This window comes from Procambarus clarkii, chromosome 45 (genome assembly GCF_040958095.1).
Source record: "Procambarus clarkii isolate CNS0578487 chromosome 45, FALCON_Pclarkii_2.0, whole genome shotgun sequence".
NCBI lineage: Eukaryota > Metazoa > Arthropoda > Malacostraca > Decapoda > Cambaridae > Procambarus > Procambarus clarkii.
In genome coordinates, this window is record NC_091194.1 from 18,646,821 (window position 1) to 18,669,601 (window position 22,781).

Here is a 22,781-nt window from a genome sequence, read left to right on the forward strand (position 1 = left end):
ATATATTATACATATACAGTGACTTTATAAGTTAAAATTACCATAAGCTATATGTTACATTTAGTAAGTTTCGTCATTTTGATTTTATGTCATTTGTTTTGTCAATTTAATATCTAAAATTGTTCTTAGCATAAGTTGTTAATTTTTTGTCTCCTTTTCAGTCCAAGAACAACTGTAATGATCTGTGTTAATCTCTTACGAATGAAGCTTTTCAATCGAAATCTAATATTTATGAGCTTTAAAGCTAACTTTTTATAATGGTTTATGAAATATAATTCCAGTGTACGATAACTTGAGCGGAGAGTGGAGTACCGTAGGGTCCCCGCCGGCTGCCTGCTCATTCCTCGCCCACCCTTGGCAGCAGTCGCAACCCGCGGTTATAGTCTCTTAATAGTTACAAACGGAGAGGCTTTCTGTATCATTTTCAAGTGATACAGCGAGAGGAGCACAGTGTTTAACAACGTATACACATTAAGAGTTTAAATTAGTCTTAGATTCGTCAGAACAGAAGCATGCGCCTCCCAGTATATTTCAAGATTACAATTAATATTTTAAAAAATATTGGTGTTATGAAAAGCTTCGTCAATGTTTAAAACAGTTATAGCACCTGTAGTTCGTGTGAATGTGAGGTATTTGGGGGCAACCTAATGAGAAATTAATATCCGAAATCAAGAATTGAATGTTTGCCGGAAGTGAACTGGTTAAGTTTTGATTTAAATATTCCTTAAGGAACCACAAATAAGGAACGCAAATTACGGGGAAAATGTGAATGCGAGACATAGTGTGAAGTGACGAGGGTAATAACTTGGAAATAAAATAGAAGACTGACATAGAAGTGCTAAACGGTCCATAAATTAGATAAACAGTATTAAAAAATAAAATGTTTCAGGGAACAAAAATTTAATGCAAAGCAACTAACTGCTATAGAAAAATATAATTATCAGTTTTTGAAAACGTGATCAGGCTGAAGAAAATTACATTCGCAAATATCAGGTTTGAATACATAAATAATAAGAACATTTATTATCGGTGCTCGGAATTAAGAAATAGAAAACTAAGCGGAGGATTTAGAGGGTAAACTATCTTGAGAGAGTACAAGTGTTGGGGCGATAATCTTGGTGGTGGTGGTGAGGGAGAGATGGGGTGGACGCTCACCATGAGGCGCTGGAGGAATAGTGACCAGGCCAGCACCATCATCGCCCTCCTCAGGTCAGTCACCATCACACTAACCTTCACAACTCCATCACTCTTGTCTCTCTCCTTCCTCCACTCTCTATCTTGCCTCCTCTCTCTCCTCTCTCGCCTCTCTCCTTCCTCCTCCTCTTCTCTCTCTCTCTCTCTCTCTCTCTCTCTCTCTCTCTCTCTCTCTCTCTCTCTCTCTCTCTCTCTCTCTCTCTCTCTCTCTCTCTCTCTCCCCTCTCTCTCTCATCTTCCTCTCTCTCCTCTCTCACTCTTCCTCTCTCTCTCTCTCTCTCTCTCTCTCTCTCTCTCTCTCTCTCTCTCTCTCTCTCTCTCTCTCTCTCTCTCTCTCTCTCTCTCTCTCTCCCTCTCTCTCCTCTCCCTCTCTCTCCTCTCCCTCTCTCTCCTCTCCCTCTCTCTCCTCTCCCTCTCTCTCCTCTCTCCTCTCTCCTCTCTCTCTCTCTCTCTCTCTCTCTCTCTCTCTCTCTCTCTCTCTCTCTCTCTCTCTCTCTCTCTCTCTCTCTCTTTCTCTCTATCTTTCTCTCTCCTCTCTCTCCTCTCCCTCTCTCTCCTCTCTCTCCTCTCCCTCTCTCTCCTCTCTCTCCTCTCCCTCTCTCTCCTCTCTCTCCCCCTTCCCTCTCTCTCCCCCTTCTCTCTCTCTCTCTCTCTCTATCCCCCCCTCTCTCTCTCTCTCTCTCTCTCTCTCTCTCTCTCTCTCTCTCTCTCTCTCTCTCTCTCTCTCTCTCTCTCTCTCTCTCTCTCTCTCTCTCTCTCTCTTGCCTGAACCCCCACACCTCGTTTCCCTTCCAATGTATTTTACTCGTTCAAATTTAATAATGTTTCAGTTCTCCGGTATATTATTAAGCTAATTACCCAGTTATTATATACATATTGAAGATTTGACAATGTACCAATTCCCATTATCTCTGATTTTCATCTAGGCATTTACTAGTATCTTAGTTTTATATCAACTTTTAAAATTAATTTGTCGCATCACTTCAATAGCCTCAAGATTTGAGTTATCAAATTTAATTCCTCAGTAATTTAAATTTCCAAAGTTTTTTTTTAAATAATTTGACCCCAATTTAAATCTCTCATCGCTCCATTTGTCCTTTTTCCCTATTTAATTTTCTAGTATCTGTTAACTGGCGTTGATAGGACGCCTGGTGTTAGTTATTACCACTAAGGTCGTCAGTGTTGACCTTTCCATCACCAAGGTAAATCTTGGCAACGCGTTTGTTCAATGCTCGTCCAACCCTATTTAAATAGTATCACTATTTTAATGTCAAGAGGGTTGGAATCCCTTTTTTAGTGAAGCATAATCCTTGCGGTTAATCCCTTCCCCATAATATCCCCCCGCAATAATCTCCCCCCCCCCCATAGTGTGTGATGTCTATCCTGCCCCTCACCCCCTCAGGTACCTGCCGTACATAGCGTGTGTGGTGGGGTTGAAGGTGTACGTGATGATGCTCCTGGTACACTCAAGAGACGACATCGGCGACTACGACGACTACAGTCTCCGTCGTGAGGACCCGCGCCCCAGGTACGCTGTCAATGCCATCCCGCCCGGAATCCCACAGCTGCCACCATTGTGATGGGTAATCCCACCGCTGCCACCATTGTGATGGGTAATCCCATTATTGCCACCATTGTGATGGGTAATCCCACCACTGTCACCATTGTGATGGGTAATCCCACTGCTGCCACCATTGTGATGGGTAATCCCACCGCTGCCACCATTGTGACGGGTAATCCCACCGCTGCCACCATTGTGATGGGTAATCCCACTGCTGCCACCATTGTGATGGGTAATCCCACCGCTGCCACCATTGTGACGGGTAATCCCACCGCTGCCACCATTGTGATGGGTAATCCCACCGCTGCCACCATTGTGACGGGTAATCCCATCGCTGCCACCATTGTGATGGGTAATCCCACCGATGCCACCATTGTGATGGGTAATCCCACCGCTGCCACCATTGTGATGGGTAACAACTTGTAACCTCACTGTTCCAGGGGTCAGATTCACAAAGCAGTTACGCAAGTACTTACAAACTTGTACATCTTTCCTCAATTTGTGACGCCTTTGGTTACATTTATTAAACAGTTTACAAGCATGAAAACTTCCCAATCCACTGTTGTTATTGCTATAAACAGCCTTCTGGTGCTTCGTGGCTCATTAAGTGTTTAATAATTGTAAACAAAGCCGCCAAAGATTGAGAAAAAATGTACAGGTTCGTAAGTGCTTGCATAACTGCTCCGTGAATCTGGCTTCTGGTCATTAGCTGGCCGTTATTTAACGGTTCTGTTGTTCACCGTTTATCCTTACTGTAACGTCTAGTCCAGTGATGTCTCATAACCTGTGTGGTTGATCACCAAGGCGCCACAAAACAAGGACACTGCAACTATCAGTTACCATCAACTCACTAGAGACTTTAAAAGCTGCCACCACCTGACTTCATAACCACTGAATAATTGCCCTAACTGACTGCGAGGCAGGAAACAGCCAATTAATCCAGGAATCACTAGAGGGGACATCCGTATTTAGTTGAAGGGGGGATAGTATTTACGTTAAGTGTGGTTCAAATTAAACCAAAAGGAATATATATTAAATAGACTAATTTGTGCTTGAAAACCCCACAGCAAACTTATTCAATAACACAGAATCGTGGATTTATGAGAGATAATATATAAAATAGGGAATATTGGCTAAACAATAGAAATAACTTCAATAATTCAGACGATGAGTCACAATAACGTGGCTGAAGAATGTTGACCAGACCACACACAAAAAAGTGAAAGGACGACGACGTTTCGGTCCGTCCTGGACCATTCTCAAGTCGATTGTCGTTACACAATCGACTTGAGAATGGTCCAGGACGGACCGAAACGTCGTCGTCCCTTCACCTTCTAGTGTGTGGTCTGGTCAACAACTTCAATAATTCTATATTTCACAAAATTTATATAAAGATCAATCCCCCTAAACGCTGAAAATGTTCCTACTCTCAGGCAATGATAATGACTAAAATAACGTATACTTAAAACTGACCATTGACCTTAAATACACCCACCTCCCTAGTGGGATGGTCGTGGCTGTGGCAGTGCTCTGTCCGTCTCCACTCACCTCTCATGCCACACTCACCAAACCTAAGGGGCCCTGACAGCTGAGTGGAAAGCGCTTTGGATTCGTAGTCCTGAGGTTTCTGTCTGATCCCCGGTGGAGGCGGAAACAAATGAGTTTCTTTCACCCCTGATGCTCCTGTTTACCTAGCAGCATAGAGGTTCCTGGGAGTTAGACAGCTGCTACGGGCTGCTTCCTGCGGGGGGGGGGGGGGTAACAAAAAATAGGCCTGGACGAGGACCGGGCCGGAGGGACACTAAGCCCCGAAATCATCTCAACATAGGTCGCCTCTCACAGGCGGCAAAGTACCTTGCCACACCGCATTAATATGCCTAATTAACAAAGCTAATTATATGTAATGATCACTAAAGGTTACTATTCCCCCCCCATCCTGTGGGTGGTAGTGGACCCCATACCCATCCGGTGGGTGGTAGTGGACCCCATACCCATCCTGTGGGTGGCAGTGGACCCCATACCCATCCTGTGGGTGACAGTGGACCCCATACCCATCCTGTGGGTGGCAGTGGACCCCATACCCATCCTGTGGGTGGCAGTGGACCCCATACCCATCCTGTGGGTGGTAGCGGACCCCATACCCATCCTGTGAGTGGCAGTGGATCCCATACCCATCTTCTGGGTGGCAGTGGACCCCATACCCATCCTGTGGGTGGTAGTGGACCCCATACCCATCCTGTGGGTGGCAGTGGACCCCATACCCATCCTGTGGGTGGCAGTGGACCCCATACCCATCTTGTGGGTGGCAGTGGACCCCATACCCATCTTGTGGGTGGCAGTGGACCCCATACCCATCTTGTGGGTGGTAGTGGACCCCATACCCATCCTGTGGGTGGCAGTGGACCCCATACCCATCTTGTGGGTGGCAGTGGACCCCATACCCATCCTGTGGGTGGCAGCGGACCCCATACCCATCCTGTGGGTGGTAGTGGACCCCATACCCATCCTGTGGGTGGCAGTGGACACCATACCCATCTTGTGGGTTGCAGTGGACCCCATACCCATCCTGTGGGTGGCAGTGGACCCCATACCCATCCTGTGGGTGGCAGTGGACCCCATACCCATCCTGTGGGTGGCAGTGGACCCCATACCCATCCTGTGGGTGGCAGTGGACCCCATACCCATCCTGTGGGTGGCAGTGGACCCCATACCCATCCTGTGGGTGGCAGTGGACCCCATACCCATCCTGTGGGTGGCAGTGGACCCCATACCCATCCTGTGGGTGGTAGTGGACCCCATACCCATCCTGTGGGTGGTAGTGGACCCCATACCCATCCTGTGGGTGGCAGTGGACCCCATACCCATCCTGTGGGTGGCAGTGGACCCCATACCCATCCTGTGGGTGGCAGTGGACCCCATACCCATCCTGTGGGTGGCAGTGGACCCCATACCCATCCTGTGGGTGGCAGTGGACCCCATACCCATCCTGTGGGTGGCAGTGGACCCCATACCCATCCTGTGGGTGGCAGTGGACCCCATACCCATCCTGTGGGTAGCAGTGGACCCCATACCCATCCTGTGGGTGGCAGTGGACCCCATACCTATCCTGTGGGTGGCAGTGGACCCCATACCCATCCTGTGGGTGGCAGTGGACCCCATACCCATCCTGTGGGTGGCAGTGGACCCCATACCCATCCTGTGGGTGGCAGTGGACCCCATACCCATCCTGTGGGTGGCAGTGGACCCCATACCCATCCTGTGGGTGGCAGTGGACCCCATACCCATCCTGTGGGTGGCAGTGGACCCCATACCCATCTTGTGGGTGGCAGTGGACCCCTTACCCATCCTGTGGGTGGCAGTGGACCCCATACCCATCCTGTGGGTGGTAGTGGACCCCATACCCATCCTGTGGGTGGCAGTGGACCCCTTACCCATCCTGTGGGTGGCAGTGGACCCCATACCCATCCTGTGGGTGGCAGTGGACCCCTTACCCATCCTGTGGGTGGTAGTGGACCCCATACCCATCCTGTAGGTGGCACTGGACCCCTTACCCATCCTGTGGGTGCTAGTGGACCCCATACCCATCCTGTGGGTGGTAGTGGACCCCATACCCATCCTGTGGGTGGTAGTGGACCCCATACCCATCCTGTGGGTGGCAGTGGACCCCATACCCATCCTGTGGGTGGCAGTGGACCCCTTACCCATCCAGTGGGTGGTAGTGGACCCCATACCCATCCTGTGGGTGGTAGTGGACCCCATACCCATCCTGTGGGTGGTAGTGGACCCCCATACCCATTCTGTGGGTGGTAGTGGACCCCATACCCATCCTGTGGGTGGTAGTGGACTCATATCCATCCAGTGGGTGGTACTGGACCCCATACCCATCCTGTGGGTGGTAGTGGACCCCATACCCATCCTGTGAATGGTAGTGGACCCCATACTCATCCTGTGGGTGGTAGTGGACCCCATACCCATCCTGTGAATGTTAGTGGACCCCATACCATTCCTGTGGGTGGTAGTGGACCCCATACCCATCCTGTGGGTGTTAGTGGACCCCATACCCATCCTGTGGGTGGCAGTGGACCCCATACCCATCCTGTGGGTGGTAGTGGACCCCCATACCCATTCTGTGGGTGGCAGTGGACCCCATACCCATCTTGTGGGTGGCAGTGGACCCCACACCCATCTTGTGGGTGGCAGTGGACCCCTTACCCATCCTGTGGGTGGCAGTGGACCCCCATGCCCATCCTGTGGGTGGTAGTGGACCCCATACCCATCCTGTGGGTGTTAGTGGACCCCATACCCATCCTGTGGGTGGTAGTGGACCCCCATGCCCATCCTGTGGGTGGTAATGGACCCCATACCCATTCTGTGGGTGGCAGTGGACCCCATACCCATCTTGTGGGTGGCAGTGGACCCCTTACCCATCCTGTGGGTGGCAGTGGACCCCATACCCATCCTGTGGGTGGTAGTGGACCCCCATACCCATCCAGTGGGTGTTAGTGGACCCCATACCCATCCTGTGGGTGGTAGTGGACCCCCATACCCATCCTGTGGGTGGTAGTGGACCCCATACCCATCCTGTGGGTGGTAGTGGACCCCATACCCATCCTGTGGGTGGTAGTGGACCCCATACCCATCCTGTGGGTGGTAGTGGACCCCATACCCATCCTGTGATTGGTAGTGGACCCCATACCCATCCTGTGGGTGGTAGTGGACCCCATACCCATCCTGTGAATGGTAGTGGACCCATACCAATCCTGTGGGTGGTAGTGGACCCCATACCCATCCTGTGGGTGGTAGTGGACCCCCATGCCCATCCTGTGGGTGGTAGTGGACCCCATACCCATTCTGTGGGTGGCAGTGGACCCCATACCCATCTTGTGGGTGGCAGTGGACCCCTTACCCATCCTGTGGGTGGCAGTGGACCCCATACCCATCCTGTGGGTGGTAGTGGACCCTTATACCCATCCTGTGGGTGTTAGTGGACCCCATACCCATCCTGTGGGTGGTAGTGGACCCCCATACCCATCCTGTGGGTGGTAGTAGACCCCATACCCATCCTGTGGGTGGTAGTGGACCCCATACCCATCCTGTGGGTGGTAGTGGACCCCCATACCCATCCTGTGGGTGGTAGTGGACCCCATACCCATCCTGTGGGTGGTAGTGGACCCCATACCCATCCTGTGATTGGTAGTGGACCCCATACCCATCCTGTGGGTGGTAGTGGACCCCATACCCATGCTGTGAATGGTAGTGGACCCCATACCCATCCTGTGGGTGGTAGTGGACCCCATACCCATCCTGTGAATGTTAGTGGACCCCATACCATTCCTGTGGGTGGTAGTAGACCCCATACCCATCCTGTGGGTGTTAGTGGACCCCATACCCATCCTGTGGGTGGTAGTGGACCCCCATGCCCATCCTGTGGGTGGTAGTGGACCCCCATGCCCATCCTGTGGGTGGTAGTGGACCCTTATACCCATCCTGTGGGTGTTAGTGGACCCCATACCCATCCTGTGGGTGGTAGTGGACCCCCATACCCATCCTGTGGGTGGTAGTAGACCCCATACCCATCCTGTGGGTGGTAGTGGACCCCATACCCATCCTGTGGGTGGTAGTGGACCCCCATACCCATCCTGTGGGTGGTAGTGGACCCCATACCCATCCTGTGGGTGGTAGTGGACCCCATACCCATCCTGTGATTGGTAGTGGACCCCATACCCATCCTGTGGGTGGTAGTGGACCCCATACCCATGCTGTGAATGGTAGTGGACCCCATACCCATCCTGTGGGTGGTAGTGGACCCCATACCCATCCTGTGAATGTTAGTGGACCCCATACCATTCCTGTGGGTGGTAGTAGACCCCATACCCATCCTGTGGGTGTTAGTGGACCCCATACCCATCCTGTGGGTGGTAGTGGACCCCCATGCCCATCCTGTGGGTGGTAGTGGACCCCATACCCATTCTGTGGGTGGCAGTGGACCCCATACCCATCTTGTGGGTGGCAGTGGACCCCTTACCCATCCTGTGGGTGGCAGTGGACCCCATACCCATCCTGTGGGTGGTTGTGGACCCCCATACCCATCCTGTGGGTGTTAGTGGACCCCATACCCATCCTGTGGGTGGTAGTGGACCCCCATACCCATCCTGTGGGTGGTAGTGGACCCCATACCCATCCTGTGGGTGGTAGTGGACCCCATACCCATCCTGTGGGTGGTAGTGGACCCCATACCCATCCTGTGGGTGGTAGTGGACCCCATACCCATCCTGTGATTGGTAGTGGACCCCATACCCATCCTGTGGGTGGTAGTGGACCCCATACCCATCCTGTGAATGGTAGTGGACCCCATACCCATCCTGTGGGTGGTAGTGGACCCCATACCCATCCTGTGAATGTTAGTGGACCCCATACCATTCCTGTGGGTGGTAGTGGACCCCATACCCATCCTGTGGGTGTTAGTGGACCCCATACCCATCCTGTGGGTGGTAGTGGACCCCCATGCCCATCCTGTGGGTGGTAGTGGACCCCATACCCATTCTGTGGGTGGCAGTGGACCCCATACCCATCTTGTGGGTGGCAGTGGACCCCTTACCCATCCTGTGGGTGGCAGTGGACCCCATACCCATCCTGTGGGTGGTAGTGGACCCCCATACCCATCCTGTGGGTGTTAGTGGACCCCATACCCATCCTGTGATTGGTAGTGGACCCCATACCCATCCTGTGGGTGGTAGTGGACCCCATACCCATCCTGTGGGTGGTAGTAGACCCCATACCCATCCTGTGGGTGGTAGTGGACCCCATACCCATCCTGTGATTGGTAGTGGACCCCATACCCATCCTGTGGGTGGTAGTGGACCCCATACCCATCCTGTGAATGGTAGTGGACCCATACCAATCCTGTGGGTGGTAGTGGACCCCATACCCATCCTGTGGGTGGTAGTGGACCCCCATGCCCATCCTGTGGGTGGTAGTGGACCCCATACCCATTCTGTGGGTGGCAGTGGACCCCATACCCATCTTGTGGGTGGCAGTGGACCCCTTACCCATCCTGTGGGTGGCAGTGGACCCCATACCCATCCTGTGGGTGGTAGTGGACCCCCATACCCATCCTGTGGGTGTTAGTGGACCCCATACCCATCCTGTGGGTGGTAGTGGACCCCCATACCCATCCTGTGCGTGGTAGTGGACCCCATACCCATCCTGTGGGTGGTAGTGGACCCCATACCCATCCTGTGGGTGGTAGTGGACCCCCATACCCATCCTGTGGGTGGTAGTGGACCCCATACCCATCCTGTGGGTGGTAGTGGACCCCATACCCATCCTGTGATTGGTAGTGGACCCCATACCCATCCTGTGGGTGGTAGTGGACCCCATACCCATCCTGTGAATGGTAGTGGACCCCATACCCATCCTGTGGGTGGTAGTGGACCCCATACCCATCCTGTGAATGTTAGTGGACCCCATACCATTCCTGTGGGTGGTAGTGGACCCCATACCCATCCTGTGGGTGTTAGTGGACCCCATACCCATCCTGTGGGTGGTAGTGGACCCCCATGCCCATCCTGTGGGTGGTAGTGGACCCCATACCCATTCTGTGGGTGGCAGTGGACCCCATACCCATCTTGTGGGTGGCAGTGGACCCCTTACCCATCCTGTGGGTGGCAGTGGACCCCATACCCATCCTGTGGGTGGTAGTGGACCCCCATACCCATCCTGTGGGTGTTAGTGGACCCCATACCCATCCTGTGATTGGTAGTGGACCCCATACCCATCCTGTGGGTGGTAGTGGACCCCATACCCATCCTGTGGGTGGTAGTAGACCCCATACCCATCCTGTGGGTGGTAGTGGACCCCATACCCATCCTGTGATTGGTAGTGGACCCCATACCCATCCTGTGGGTGGTAGTGGACCCCATACCCATCCTGTGAATGGTAGTGGACCCATACCAATCCTGTGGGTGGTAGTGGACCCCATACCCATCCTGTGGGTGGTAGTGGACCCCCATGCCCATCCTGTGGGTGGTAGTGGACCCCATACCCATTCTGTGGGTGGCAGTGGACCCCATACCCATCTTGTGGGTGGCAGTGGACCCCTTACCCATCCTGTGGGTGGCAGTGGACCCCATACCCATCCTGTGGGTGGTAGTGGACCCCCATACCCATCCTGTGGGTGTTAGTGGACCCCATACCCATCCTGTGGGTGGTAGTGGACCCCCATACCCATCCTGTGCGTGGTAGTGGACCCCATACCCATCCTGTGGGTGGTAGTGGACCCCATACCCATCCTGTGGGTGGTAGTGGACCCCCATACCCATCCTGTGGGTGGTAGTGGACCCCATACCCATCCTGTGGGTGGTAGTGGACCCCATACCCATCCTGTGATTGGTAGTGGACCCCATACCCATCCTGTGGGTGGTAGTGGACCCCATGCCCATCCTGTGAATGGTAGTGGACCCCATACCCATCCTGTGGGTGGTAGTGGACCCCATACCCATCCTGTGAATGTTAGTGGACCCCATACCATTCCTGTGGGTGGTAGTAGACCCCATACCCATCCTGTGGGTGTTAGTGGACCCCATACCCATCCTGTGGGTGATAGTGGACCCCCATGCCCATCCTGTGGGTAGTAGTGGACCCCATACCCATTCTGTGGGTGGCAGTGGACCCCATACCCATCTTGTGGGTGGCAGTGGACCCCTTACCCATCCTGTGGGTGGCAGTGGACCCCATACCCATCCTGTGGGTGGTAGTGGACCCCCATACCCATCCTGTGGGTGTAAGTGGACCCCATACCCATCCTGTGGGTGGTAGTGGACCCCCATACCCATCCTGTGGGTGGTAGTGGACCCATACCCATCCTGTGGGTGGTAGTGGACCCCATACCCATCCTGTGGGTGGTAGTGGACCCCATACCCATCCTGTGGGTGGTAGTGGACCCCATACCCATCCTGTGATTGGTAGTGGACCCCATACCCATCCTGTGGGTGGTAGTGGACCCCATACCCATCCTGTGAATGGTAGTGGACCCATACCAATCCTGTGGGTGGTAGTGGACCCCATACCCATCCTGTGGGTGGTAGTGGACCCCATACCCATCATGTGGGTGGTAGTGGACCCCATACCCATCCTGTGGGTGGTAGTGGACCCCATACCCATCCTGTGAATGGTAGTGGACCCCATACCAATCCTGTGGGTGGTAGTGGACCCCATACCCATCCTGTGGGTGGTAGTGGACCCCATACCCATCCTGTGGGTGGTAGTGGACCCCATACCCATCCTGTGGGTGGTAGTGGACCCCTTACCCATCCGGTGGGTGGTAGTGGACCCCATACCATTCCTGTGGGTGGTAGTGGACCCCATACCCATCCTGTGGGTGGTAGTGGACCCCATACCCATCCTGTGGGTGGTAGTGGACCCCATACCCATCCTGTGATTGGCAGTGGACCCCATACCCATCATGTGGGTGGCAGTGGACCCCATACCCATCCTGTGGGTTTCAGTGGACCCCATACCCATCCTGTGGGTGGCAGTGGACCCCATACCCATCCTGTGGGTGGTAGTGGACCCCATACCCATCATGTGGGTGGCAGTGGACCCCATATCCATCATGTGGGTAGCAGTGGACCCCATACCCATGCTGTGGGTGGTAGTGGACCCCATACCCATCCTCTGGGTGGCAGTGGACCCCATACCCATCCTGTGGGTGGCAGTGGACCCCATACCCATCCTGTGGGTTTCAGTGGACCCCATACCCATCCTGTGGGTGGCAGTGGACCCCATACCCATCCTGTGGGTGGCAGTGGACCCCATACCCATCCTGTGGGTGGCAGTGGACCCCATACCCATTGTGTCCCAAAGAGAGTAATTATTTATTGTTCCATTTTTGCCATGTGGGTGAACGGCAAAACTATTTGTGTCGAATAATAGACCTTTATATTTACCTGAATTTGCCTGACGGCCACAATCCATCAGGTGGCCTCGACAGGGACAGGAGTCCGCTGGCTTGTCAAAGATCCCACCCCAATTTTCCAGAGAAATTTGTTCCAAATGGATCATGAACTCCAGTAGTGTCTATAGGCATTTGCGGCTTCGGCGGGTAGGCTGTTCCGCGAGTTTATATAACCCCTTTTGGGCAGGGCGAGTGTCATGAATACTTTGTCGCCGGCAGGACGACGACGCCGACGACGACGACGGAGGAGCCCGGGTGGCGGGAGAAGCAGGAGGTGTTGGCGCGTCTCGACGACACCGTCATCCTGCCGTCGGCCGCCAACCGGACGCCGGACACCATCTGGCTCTTCTTCAACCGTGTCCCGCGCACTGGCGGCCAGACGCTGGTCTCCCTCCTCAAGTCTCTGGCTCACGATCTTGACTACCAGCACCAGGAGCACGTCTACAGGACCCCCTGGCAGAGGTAGGCTGCTCGTCTACAGGACCCCCTAGCTGGCAGAGGTAGGCTGCTTGTCTACAGGATCCCCTGGCAGAGGTAGGCTGCTTGTCTACAGGACCCCCTGGCAGAGGTAGGCTGCTTGTCTACAGGACCCCCTGGCAGAGGTAGGCTGCTTGTCTACAGGACCCCCTGGCAGAGGTAGGCTGCTTGTCTACAGGACCCCCTGGCAGAGGTAGGCTGCTTGTCTACAGGACCCCCTGGCAGAGGTAGGCTGCTCGTCTACAGGACCCCCTGGCAGAGGTAGGCTGCTTGTCTACAGGACCCCCTGGCAGAGGTAGGCTGCTTGTCTACAGGACCCCCTGGCAGAGGTAGGCTGCTCGTCTACAGGACCCCCTGGCAGAGGTAGGCTGCTCGTCTACAGGATCCCCTGGCAGAGGTAGGCTGCTCGTCTACAGGACCCCCCTGGCAGAGGTAGGCTGCTCGTCTACAGGACCCCCCTGGCAGAGGTAGGCTGCTCGTCTACAGGACCCCCTGGTGTACGTAGTTACGTCTATAGGACTCCTCGCATATGTAGCCACGTTTACAGGACTCCATGGCGCTTACGTAGCCTACTGGAACATATTCAACACTACCGTCGGAGACGTGTTGGCAGAGGGTGATTCAGTCTTTTGGAGACGCGCCCGGCGTCCCGTCAACTATGACTGAATGTCCTTCATTTTCAGCCCACTCCCCGTATTGCCCTCCTCCTGTGTCTTCAGCCCCCCCCCTCCTCCCTCCCTTTCTACCTCCCTCCCTGACCCCGCGCAGTTACAGCCCCGCTCCTGTGCCAGGTAAGGCCACTACGGGCTCACCATAGCCCGTGCTACTTGCAACTTTTGGTTCCGGGTAGTTGAATCTAAAAACAACAACAACAACATTCCTGACCCTTCCCCTCCCTCCTGTTCCCTCATATCTCCTTGCCCCCCCCAATATCTCCCCCTGCCCCCCAATATCTCCCCCTTGCCCCCCCCAATATCTCCCCCTGCCCCCCAATATCTCCCCCTGCCCCCCCCAATATCTCCCCCTGCTCCCCCCAAGATTTCCCCCTGCCCCCCCCCAATATCTCCCCCTGCTCCCCCCCAATATCTCCCCTGCCCCCCAATATCTCCCCCTGCCCCCCAATATCTCCCCCTGCCCCCCCCAATCTCCCCCCTGCCCCCCTCATATCACCCCCTACCCCCCCCCCCATATCTCCCCCTGCCCCCCATATATTTCCCCCTGCCCCCCCCCCATATTTCCTCCTGCCCCTGTTCCCCCAATATCACCCCCTGCCCCCCCAATATCACCCCCTGCCCCCCCATATCTCCCCCTGCCCCCCATATATTTCCCCCTGCCCCCCCCCCCCCCATATTTCCTCCTGCCCATGTTCCCCCAATATCACCCCCTGCCCCCCATATCTCCCCCTGCTCCCCCCAATATCACCCGCTGCCCCCCCCCCCCCCACCTATCCCCACTGCGTGCTTACACAACCCTGTGGAGAGTAGTACTGAGCATATTAACATTACACACTATGGAAATTCTTATCATGACTTCGCGCGCTCCTGGGGAGTGTTGCCCCAGGAAGGCCTATTGGGAAATCATAATATTTCGAAAATTTGCTTGTTGTGCAAATTCTTTACTTGATATTGAGATCAAGTTATCGGCCATACCCACAAGTTATATCCCATATCCACGAGTTATCAGTCATAACCTTAAGTTATCGGCTATACCCACAGGTTATCGGGCATTGCCATTATTACTGCCTTACATACATCAATGGCCTGAGTATAAATAACTACGGTAAATATAACGTTATGGGGGCCATTTGTTTGTGTTTTGAAGGACAGTTTATCGCCAATATCCCTCTTCTGATCCCTGTTAATATTTTACTATTATTATTATTACCACAGACGTGGCCACACATTCCTGTCAATACTAACAGGGATCAGAATCCCTTAACATTGTTTCATTCCTTTCTGTGGTTTATTAATCTTCTTGCCCTTTCAATGCCCCCTTTCTACACCATTTACGAACTCTGTTCAGTGCTTGCTGCCTACTTGGGGCCTTTTTTGTATCCTTGTACACGTGTCTTTCTCCTCTTCCACTACTTCGTACCTTGTTATTGACCTTTTGGGCCTATTTTATCTTCCTTCAGTACACGTTTTGTAAGGCCCCATCTTAATAGCCATTCAAGCTAAATGGCGTCTTTAAGCTTGGTCAGTATAATGTATGCCTGGTCAATATTTGTGTGTTTATGTCTTCTGCTGCCTCGTTGTTCCATGTTAATAGTTCATCTGAGCGGTTTGATTTGTTTAACTCAGCGAGTGAATTCCTCATGCTGCGTCATTGGCTGTTGTCATCTTGTTATACTCTCTATGCCCATTTTCTGGCCTCTCGTACCGCTTAATATACCCTTTAATATACCTCCTAATATACCCCGCCCCCCTGGAATCAGGCGTATTGGTGTGTGCCTTTCCTTTGAACAATTTCAGTGAAGTGGAAAGGGGTGGGGTGAGGGGGGACCTGCTGCATGGGTAACAGCTTCTCCATACCAACCTACCCAGGCTTTGCTCCCTGGAGAGAACACTCCAGCCTAGACAACCAGAGTGCAACTCCATATATAGTCTCCCGAGACGGCAGGATGCCTACTACTAAATATACCCCCTTTAATATACCCTTTCATTGGTGGCTCTTGAGTTCTTGTTTCCCAGTTATACCTTCTCATTATTCATATATATTTTCGTAATTCTCTCCGGCCCCTTATTATGCTCTCCCAGTTGAATTGTTTATACCCCGTTGTTGTGGGTGCCTTAATAATGTGGCCGCTGTGTTAACCTTCCTTGTTCTCGCAGGCTGATGAGTGACGAGGAGCAGAAGAACCTGGCCACCTGGTTCGAGTACAACTTCTGGCCCAAGAGCTATGACCGGTTCTCACTCTTCATCAATTTTACTAAACACAGGAGGTTGGTATCCCCCCCCCCCCCCGGCCTACAACGAGGTGTCAGAACCGCGGAGATGTCTGGAGGGCACTTCTGGGAGAGTAACTCTGGAAAGGGATATGGAGGAAGGGAATTCTTGCATAGAATGGTTTTGAAATTCCCCTCCTTTTCGTGGGGAAGAAGGATGGGGAGGAGGGAGGGGGGTTATCTTGAGGTTATCTTGAGATGATTTCGGGCTTTAGTGTCCCCGCGGCCCGGTCCTCGACCTTGCCTCCACCCCCAGGAAGCAGCCCGTGACAGCTGACTAACACCCAGGTACCTATTTTACTGCTAGGTAACAGGGGCATTCAGGGTGAAAGAAACTCTGCCCATTGTTTCTCGCCGGCGCCGGGGATCGAACCCGGGACCACAGGATCACAAGTCCAGCGTGCTGTCCGCTCGGCCGACCGGCTCCCCAAGGGGGGGGGAATAGGCATACGCATAGGTAGTCTGGAAGTTCCTTGCTAAGGATGAGTGGACAAAGTAAGTGTAGAGTGGAAAATAACCAGGACTGGTAATCCTGAAGTTTTCCGATATACCCTGGAGGAGATTCTGGGAGTTCTTCTACTCCCCGCACTCGGCCCGGGGTTGGGCTCGGCTTGTGATAACTTGGTCCAACAGACTGTTACTTGCAGTGGCCCGCATATCTACCACATCCCGGATCGTCTGGTACTTCTTGCAGATAACTGCTTTTTTGTGTGTGCGTGTGTTTTTGTTTGTTTGGTGTGATATCTACTTCCGTTTTTTGTTCAGGTGTTTTTACGAGTCTGATAGTCCAGTGGTCTGTGGCCTTGACTTTCAGATTAAGATACAGTACTGGGTTCGAACCCCAGGTGGGGACAGAAACGGTTTGGCACATTTCCTTTCAGGTAATGCCTTTGTTCACCTTGGAGTAAATAACAGTACCTAGGACTTTGTGAACTGTGGTGGGTTGGAACCTGTGGAGGTCAGTAGTCGACCTCGGGGGACCTCAGTGTATGTCTAAGTACAGGTTTCATGTTCCAACAATGGGAATTATCCTCTACGTTCTCGGGTTGTTAACTAGGAATGCTAATGTCTTACGGGTGCGAGGATGATGTGCTAGAATTGGCTCATCTTATTGGAGTTTGTCAACTGAGCAAAATATTTTAACTATCGTGACAATACTGTCTTTTTCTTCAGTTTAGAGGGAGGAGTTAAGAATCAATTTGTGACTAGAGCATCTTGCTGCAATCTTCCTCAGGGAGATGATTCCCTTGGACGTAAAGACTTCAAAACCACTATGTAATTAGTGCTATTATCGACTCCCAATCCATGGATAGGTTAAAGTTATGTTAGGTGAAAGTTAGATTAGGTTTCATTAGGTGGGGTTTCATAATGTTTGTTCATGGTAATACGGTGTATTCTAAAAAATATAAAATGTTATTTATAATTTATTTGAGTATTTCCTACAACTTCAATTACAGAAAACCAAAATCTTCAGACCGTTTCGAAGAAAACAAGTTTGGCATACACTTTTTATATCATTTAAACCAATGATTTATAATACAATAAAGCTATATGTTGAGAATATTCTGTTTAGGACAAAGGGTCATTTGCCAATTTACAAGAAGACTATATTATTGGAACTGTAATATGCTTTTAGACCATCACAAATATTTAGATGGTTTTGGGGTTGTTTAATAGTCTCCTTTTTGGTCCATAGACATGCTTATTTAAGAAACTCCTAATTGTTGCCTCCAGCAGCCGACACTATTTCTGTCCTGTGTTGGTCTAAAGTGTTCCCAGTGAACTGTTTTATGATTAAAGTTTCCCATTATCAAGATACAGTAATATGATTTTGTTTAGTATAAATACTTGCATTAATGTGCATGGAATTTGATTACTTTTCTATGCTCTTGTGGTCTTGACTTGTGCCAGAATCCGAGCATTTTGCTTTACTATTGTATTCTTACTTTACATTCTCAAGAGTACATCATCTTAATAAGATAAGAGTACAAAAATTCAGAAGGCCTATTGATAACAAACCAAACTCATATACATGAGTTTGGTTTGGCTTTTCTTCTCTTGAAAAACAAGGCAGCATTCTCACTTATAAACTGACATGGTGACTTGGTCAACAGCCAGTACGTGAGTCAGCGCCCTGCCTACATCACACTGGTGAGAGACCCTGTAGAGAAGTACATCTCCCACTTCCGCTTCAAGCGAGTCAACCAAGAGAGAGTCAAGCTGGAGATGGCGTTGAGGGAGAAGCAGAGACCAGGAAGTGGTGAGTGAGGGATGGTATGGCATTGTTTGGGATATGTAGCAAGGAAGGAAGGAGTTTTGCAGTCGCAATGAAGCTTTTCTTTAGACCATTAGTATCATTATTTGTCAGAACTTGACTAAGAATGGTTAAGGTCACTATAGCTGTGACCATGACACAGGCCAGGATATACAGTACAGTGGTAGAGGATGACAGCACAAAAAGGAGAGCAGGATGGCACACATGAATGAGTATTCAGATGGCTTGGACAGAGGATGGCATTTCATACTTGTCTTCATAAGCATCCCTCAAATCTCCTTCAATGACCTGAAGGAGATTTGAGGGATGTTTAGGTGCCGTTCAAAGGCATTGGACAGGGAGGTCACACACACACACACCTCCCTTGGGAAAGAGTGATCATGCCCTGTTGGAAATTAAATATGCTTTGCGATATAATCTAGAAGATAATAGGGGCACTGAAACAGTTGATACCAGCACTACATGCAAGCAAGAAGCATTTACACAGAAGTGAGGAGAGAGAAGCAGAAAGGAACTTTTAGGAAGGTATAGCAGACAGATGTAAAATAGATCCAGGCCTTTTCTATAAATTCATAAAAAGCAAGCTGCATGTAAAGGATAAAATCCAGAGATTGAGAACTAGGAACAGGACTACCGAGAATGAAAAAGAAATGTGTGAAACACTAAATGAACAGTTTCAAGGTGTGTTTGTACAAAATGGGGATTTTAAAGAGCCGGACCAAATACCAATTCCAGAGCATGCCATAGAACACACACAGGTATCTCAAGATGAAGTGGACAAATTAATTAAGGGGCTAGGAAGAAATAAAGCAGTTGGACCAAATGGAGTTTCACCTTGAGTGCTGCGAGAATGTACAACTGAGCTGAGCATTCCACTCCAATTAATATTCTAGACATCCTTGTGCACAGGAATATTAGCAGATATATGGAAAAAGGCAAACATAGTACCAATCTATAAAAATGATAGTCGAGAGGAACATCTAAATTGTAGACCCATATCACTAACAAGCGTGGTGGTCAAAGCACTAGAAACAATAGTTAAAAGCCAAATGGGTTGAACACCTAGAGAGTAATGACATAAAAATGGATAGACAGTATGATTTTCGAACAGGAAGATCCTGTGTAACAAATCTACTTGGTTTTTATGATAGAGCCACAGAGATACTACAGGAAAGATATGGTTGGGTTCACTGTGCCTATCTGGACCTAAATTTTGACCAAGTTCCACACAAGAGGCTGTTCTGAAAACTGGAACATGCTGGAGGAGTGACAGGGAGACTTCTAACATGGATGAAAATTTTATGAGACAGATGAGGGTAGCAATCAGAGACAATGTATCTGACAGGAGGAGTGTTACTAGCAGAGTACCACAAGGTTCAGTTCTTGCACCCATAATGTTCGTTGTTTACAGAAACGATCTACCAGAAGGAATAAAGAATTATTTGTGGATGATGCTAAGATACTGGGAAAGATAGAAGGCTCGGATGATTGTAATGCCCTTCAAACCGATCTAAATAAAATAAATGCTTGGAGTGTCAAGTGGTAAATGGAATTCAATGTGAATAAATGCCATGTTATGGAATGTGGAATCGAAGAAAATAAGACCACACATAACCTACAAATTACTATGTGGAAAGGAATTACAGAACTCTAATAAAGAACGAGACCTAGGGGTAGTTTCGGATAGAAAGCTGTCCCCAGAGGAACACACAAAGAACATTGTGAGAGGAGCATATGCATTGCTTTCCAACTTCAGACATGCTTTTAATTACATGGATGGTGAAATACTTAAGAAACTGTTCATGACTTGGGAGACCAAAATTGGAATATGCAGCAGTTGTATGGTGCCCATTTTTTAAGAAGCACATCAATAAACTGGAAAAGGTGCAAAGGCATGCTACAAAAATGACTTCCAGAACTGGTAAAATAAGAGTTACAAGGAGAGGCTAGAGATATTACATTAGCCAAAGCTAGGTAAATTAGAAGAAAAAGAGGTGACATGATCACCACTTACAAAATTATAACAAGAATCAACCAAATTGATAGAGGAATTCCTGAAACCAGTAACTTCAAGAACAAGAGAACATAAATTCAACATAAGGAAACAAAGGTATCAAAAAATATTAAAAAGTTTCCTTTTGCAAACAAAATGGTAGACAGTTGAAGCATGTTAAGTGAGAAGGTGGTGGAGGCCAGACAGTCAGTACAGTAGTTTCTAAGTGTTTTACGACAGAGTACCGGGAAGATGGAACACCACAAGCGTAACTCTCCTCCGGTAATTACACTTCAATAATAAGACACCCGGACACACCGAACACACATTACCTTCCTTCAAGCATGTCAACCACACATTTATACAGATGCACAGATCACTTAGATGAAATCACAGTCACATGTAGGAGAAATTAATATGCAGAATAACCTCCATGTGTACAGAAGCCACTGCTTACAATTTAATGAACTACTGTATTTTGATGAATAGGTGACTGCCTTTGATATAAACAAAAATAATGGGAGAGGTGGTTTGAAGATGGGCTGAAGATTAGAGTTGGAGGAGGTGGTATAAAGTGGCTAAAATGGTGCTCACCATGTCTTAATACAATCATTGGTTTACAGGTCGGACGTGGTACTGGAGAAAGCTGGAAGAGTGCGTGCTGGAAAATGACACTGAATGTGACTTGAAATCAGACACCAATGACTTCACCTCTGCCATCCCATTTCTGTGCGGCCAGGACGAACCCTGCTTGTAAAGTTCATTCTGCATCTGTATTTCTTCTCTATAAATGCCTGTGTATTTATGTGGCTGGCTCTGTCTAATGTCAAACAGTCTTCCTGTCTGTGTTATAATATGAATTAAAATTTATCAATAAGTCAGTTATAATAATAAATCGGAGAATCATTAAATCAAGTAACAAAACAAACATCCAGCTAATCAGTTAACCAAAACAGCAAAGCCCTTTTACTATTAGTTGTCCAACTAATCATTCCAGCAGTCAACCAACTTATGCAACCACTCAACCAGTCATCCATTTAATTGAGCATTCAATCGATGAGTCGCTCAATAAAATTAGGCAGACAACTAGAGCAAAAATAAACCTATTTTCAAAATAACCATTCCAAAAAGTACACAAGCAATCACCTACCAGCCAGTCAACACATTCATCCACCATTTATACTAAAAATACAATTGCCCAATCAGTCCCCTTTTGTCCATTTCACCCACAGAAAACTGGGCAATAAGTGGGCTCTGCAGAAAGCTAAATTCCATGCAGAATATGAGTACTCTGTGGTAGGGCTCGCGGAGCACTGGAACACCACGTTGGGAGTCCTGGAGCACTACCTCCCTATGTTTTTCCAGGGAGCTCGACAGAGATACTGGAGTCAAGGTGAGATGTGATGGCAGACATGTGAGCTAGGCAACTGAAATACATTTTGTTTTGGGAGGGTGTGGGGGGGGGGGGGTGAAGTGAAGCGAAGCTGGCTTTACAAAATTTACTTTTTTTTTTTTTTTTTTAGCAAATAAGGGGTAGGAAGGTATATTTAAGGATGAGAGATGATAATGTTTTAGGCGAGGTAAAAAGTATGGGGGTGTATTAAGGTGGGATGGTAACACTGCAAGGTCATGGTTTAACACTGTAGGGTAGTATTTTCTGCTTCCAATAACAACTGTGTAGGAAGTATTTAGGCTGATAGTTACCTACTCCTAGCCAAATGATGATAATATTCTTATTATTATTTATAATTATTATTATTATAAATCATCTCTTCTTATAATAATTCTTTTTCCTGTAGAGTTTGAGGATCAGCGTCTGGTAAATAAGAACCCAAAGAAGTATCCCAAGGTATCGGAGCAAGTGTTGACGGTGCTTCGGCAGAGGCTGGGGTTGGAGTACGAGCTCTATGATTTCCTCCGGCAGCGGCTTCACCTCCAGCACCAGCAAGTGGCAGAAAAGTTAGCTGCACCCACTACAGAGCTCCCAACCAGGCCCACCGAAGTCCCACGTCTCGCCGTATGGGACAGGATGGACATCGAGCTGAGGCATTAATTCTGCCAGATAGCATTCCTTTTTACTTGTGTATTTAACCCTATCTGGAAATGCTTGCCCTATCTGGCAAGGCATTGCTGTCCGATTTACCTCTATGTATCTATCTGATGAGGTTCCAATTGCAGGCAAAAAACAAATGATAAACGACTACCTTTGCAATGAAATTGACTAAAAATAGGTTATTAATTTGGGCTAGATTCCCAGAATTACTTGAGCAGCATAGGAGGGAATAGGCAGTTTTGTTCCTTAACGGTACTTAACACTTGTTGCCTAGAAATTACTGTATGTGTATATGGAGCTGTTTTTAAATACTAATGACAAATTTATT

General features: G+C 49.8%; 2 protein-coding genes across 2 annotated transcripts in view; one reads left to right on the top strand and one right to left on the bottom strand.

Annotated features, from left to right (window-relative positions):
* Positions 1–355: 355 nt before the first annotated feature.
* Positions 356–22,688, top strand: LOC123769731 (heparan sulfate 2-O-sulfotransferase pipe). Its single transcript, XM_069301483.1, has 8 exons — positions 356–1,209; positions 2,597–2,722; positions 12,930–13,172; positions 16,019–16,129; positions 18,247–18,392; positions 21,024–21,153; positions 21,633–21,793; positions 22,200–22,688. Exons 1-8 carry the CDS (start codon positions 1,139–1,141, stop codon positions 22,451–22,453), a joined length of 1,242 nt encoding a protein of 413 aa, XP_069157584.1. The 5' UTR covers positions 356–1,138; the 3' UTR covers positions 22,454–22,688.
* Positions 17,541–22,781, bottom strand: part of LOC123769729 (MPN domain-containing protein) — a 110,029-nt gene continuing 104,788 nt past the window's right edge. Inside the window, exon 13 of the mRNA XM_045760954.2 lies at positions 17,541–21,243. The gene's annotated coding sequence lies outside the window, so the exon portion shown is untranslated. The remainder of the gene's footprint in view (positions 21,244–22,781) is intronic.

What these genes read in the sequence shown, in the direction of transcription:
- LOC123769731 (XM_069301483.1), top strand. Translation starts at nt 1,139, where the DNA reads ATGGGGTGGACGCTCACCATGAGGCGCTGGAGGAATAGTGACCAGGCC. An exon ending in TACAGGACCCCCTGGCAGAG is followed by an intron (nt 13,173 to 16,018) that starts GTAGGCTGCTCG and finishes TTGTTCTCGCAG; the next exon opens with GCTGATGAGTGACGAGGAGC. An exon ending in ACAGAGATACTGGAGTCAAG is followed by an intron (nt 21,794 to 22,199) that starts GTGAGATGTGAT and finishes TTTTTCCTGTAG; the next exon opens with AGTTTGAGGATCAGCGTCTG.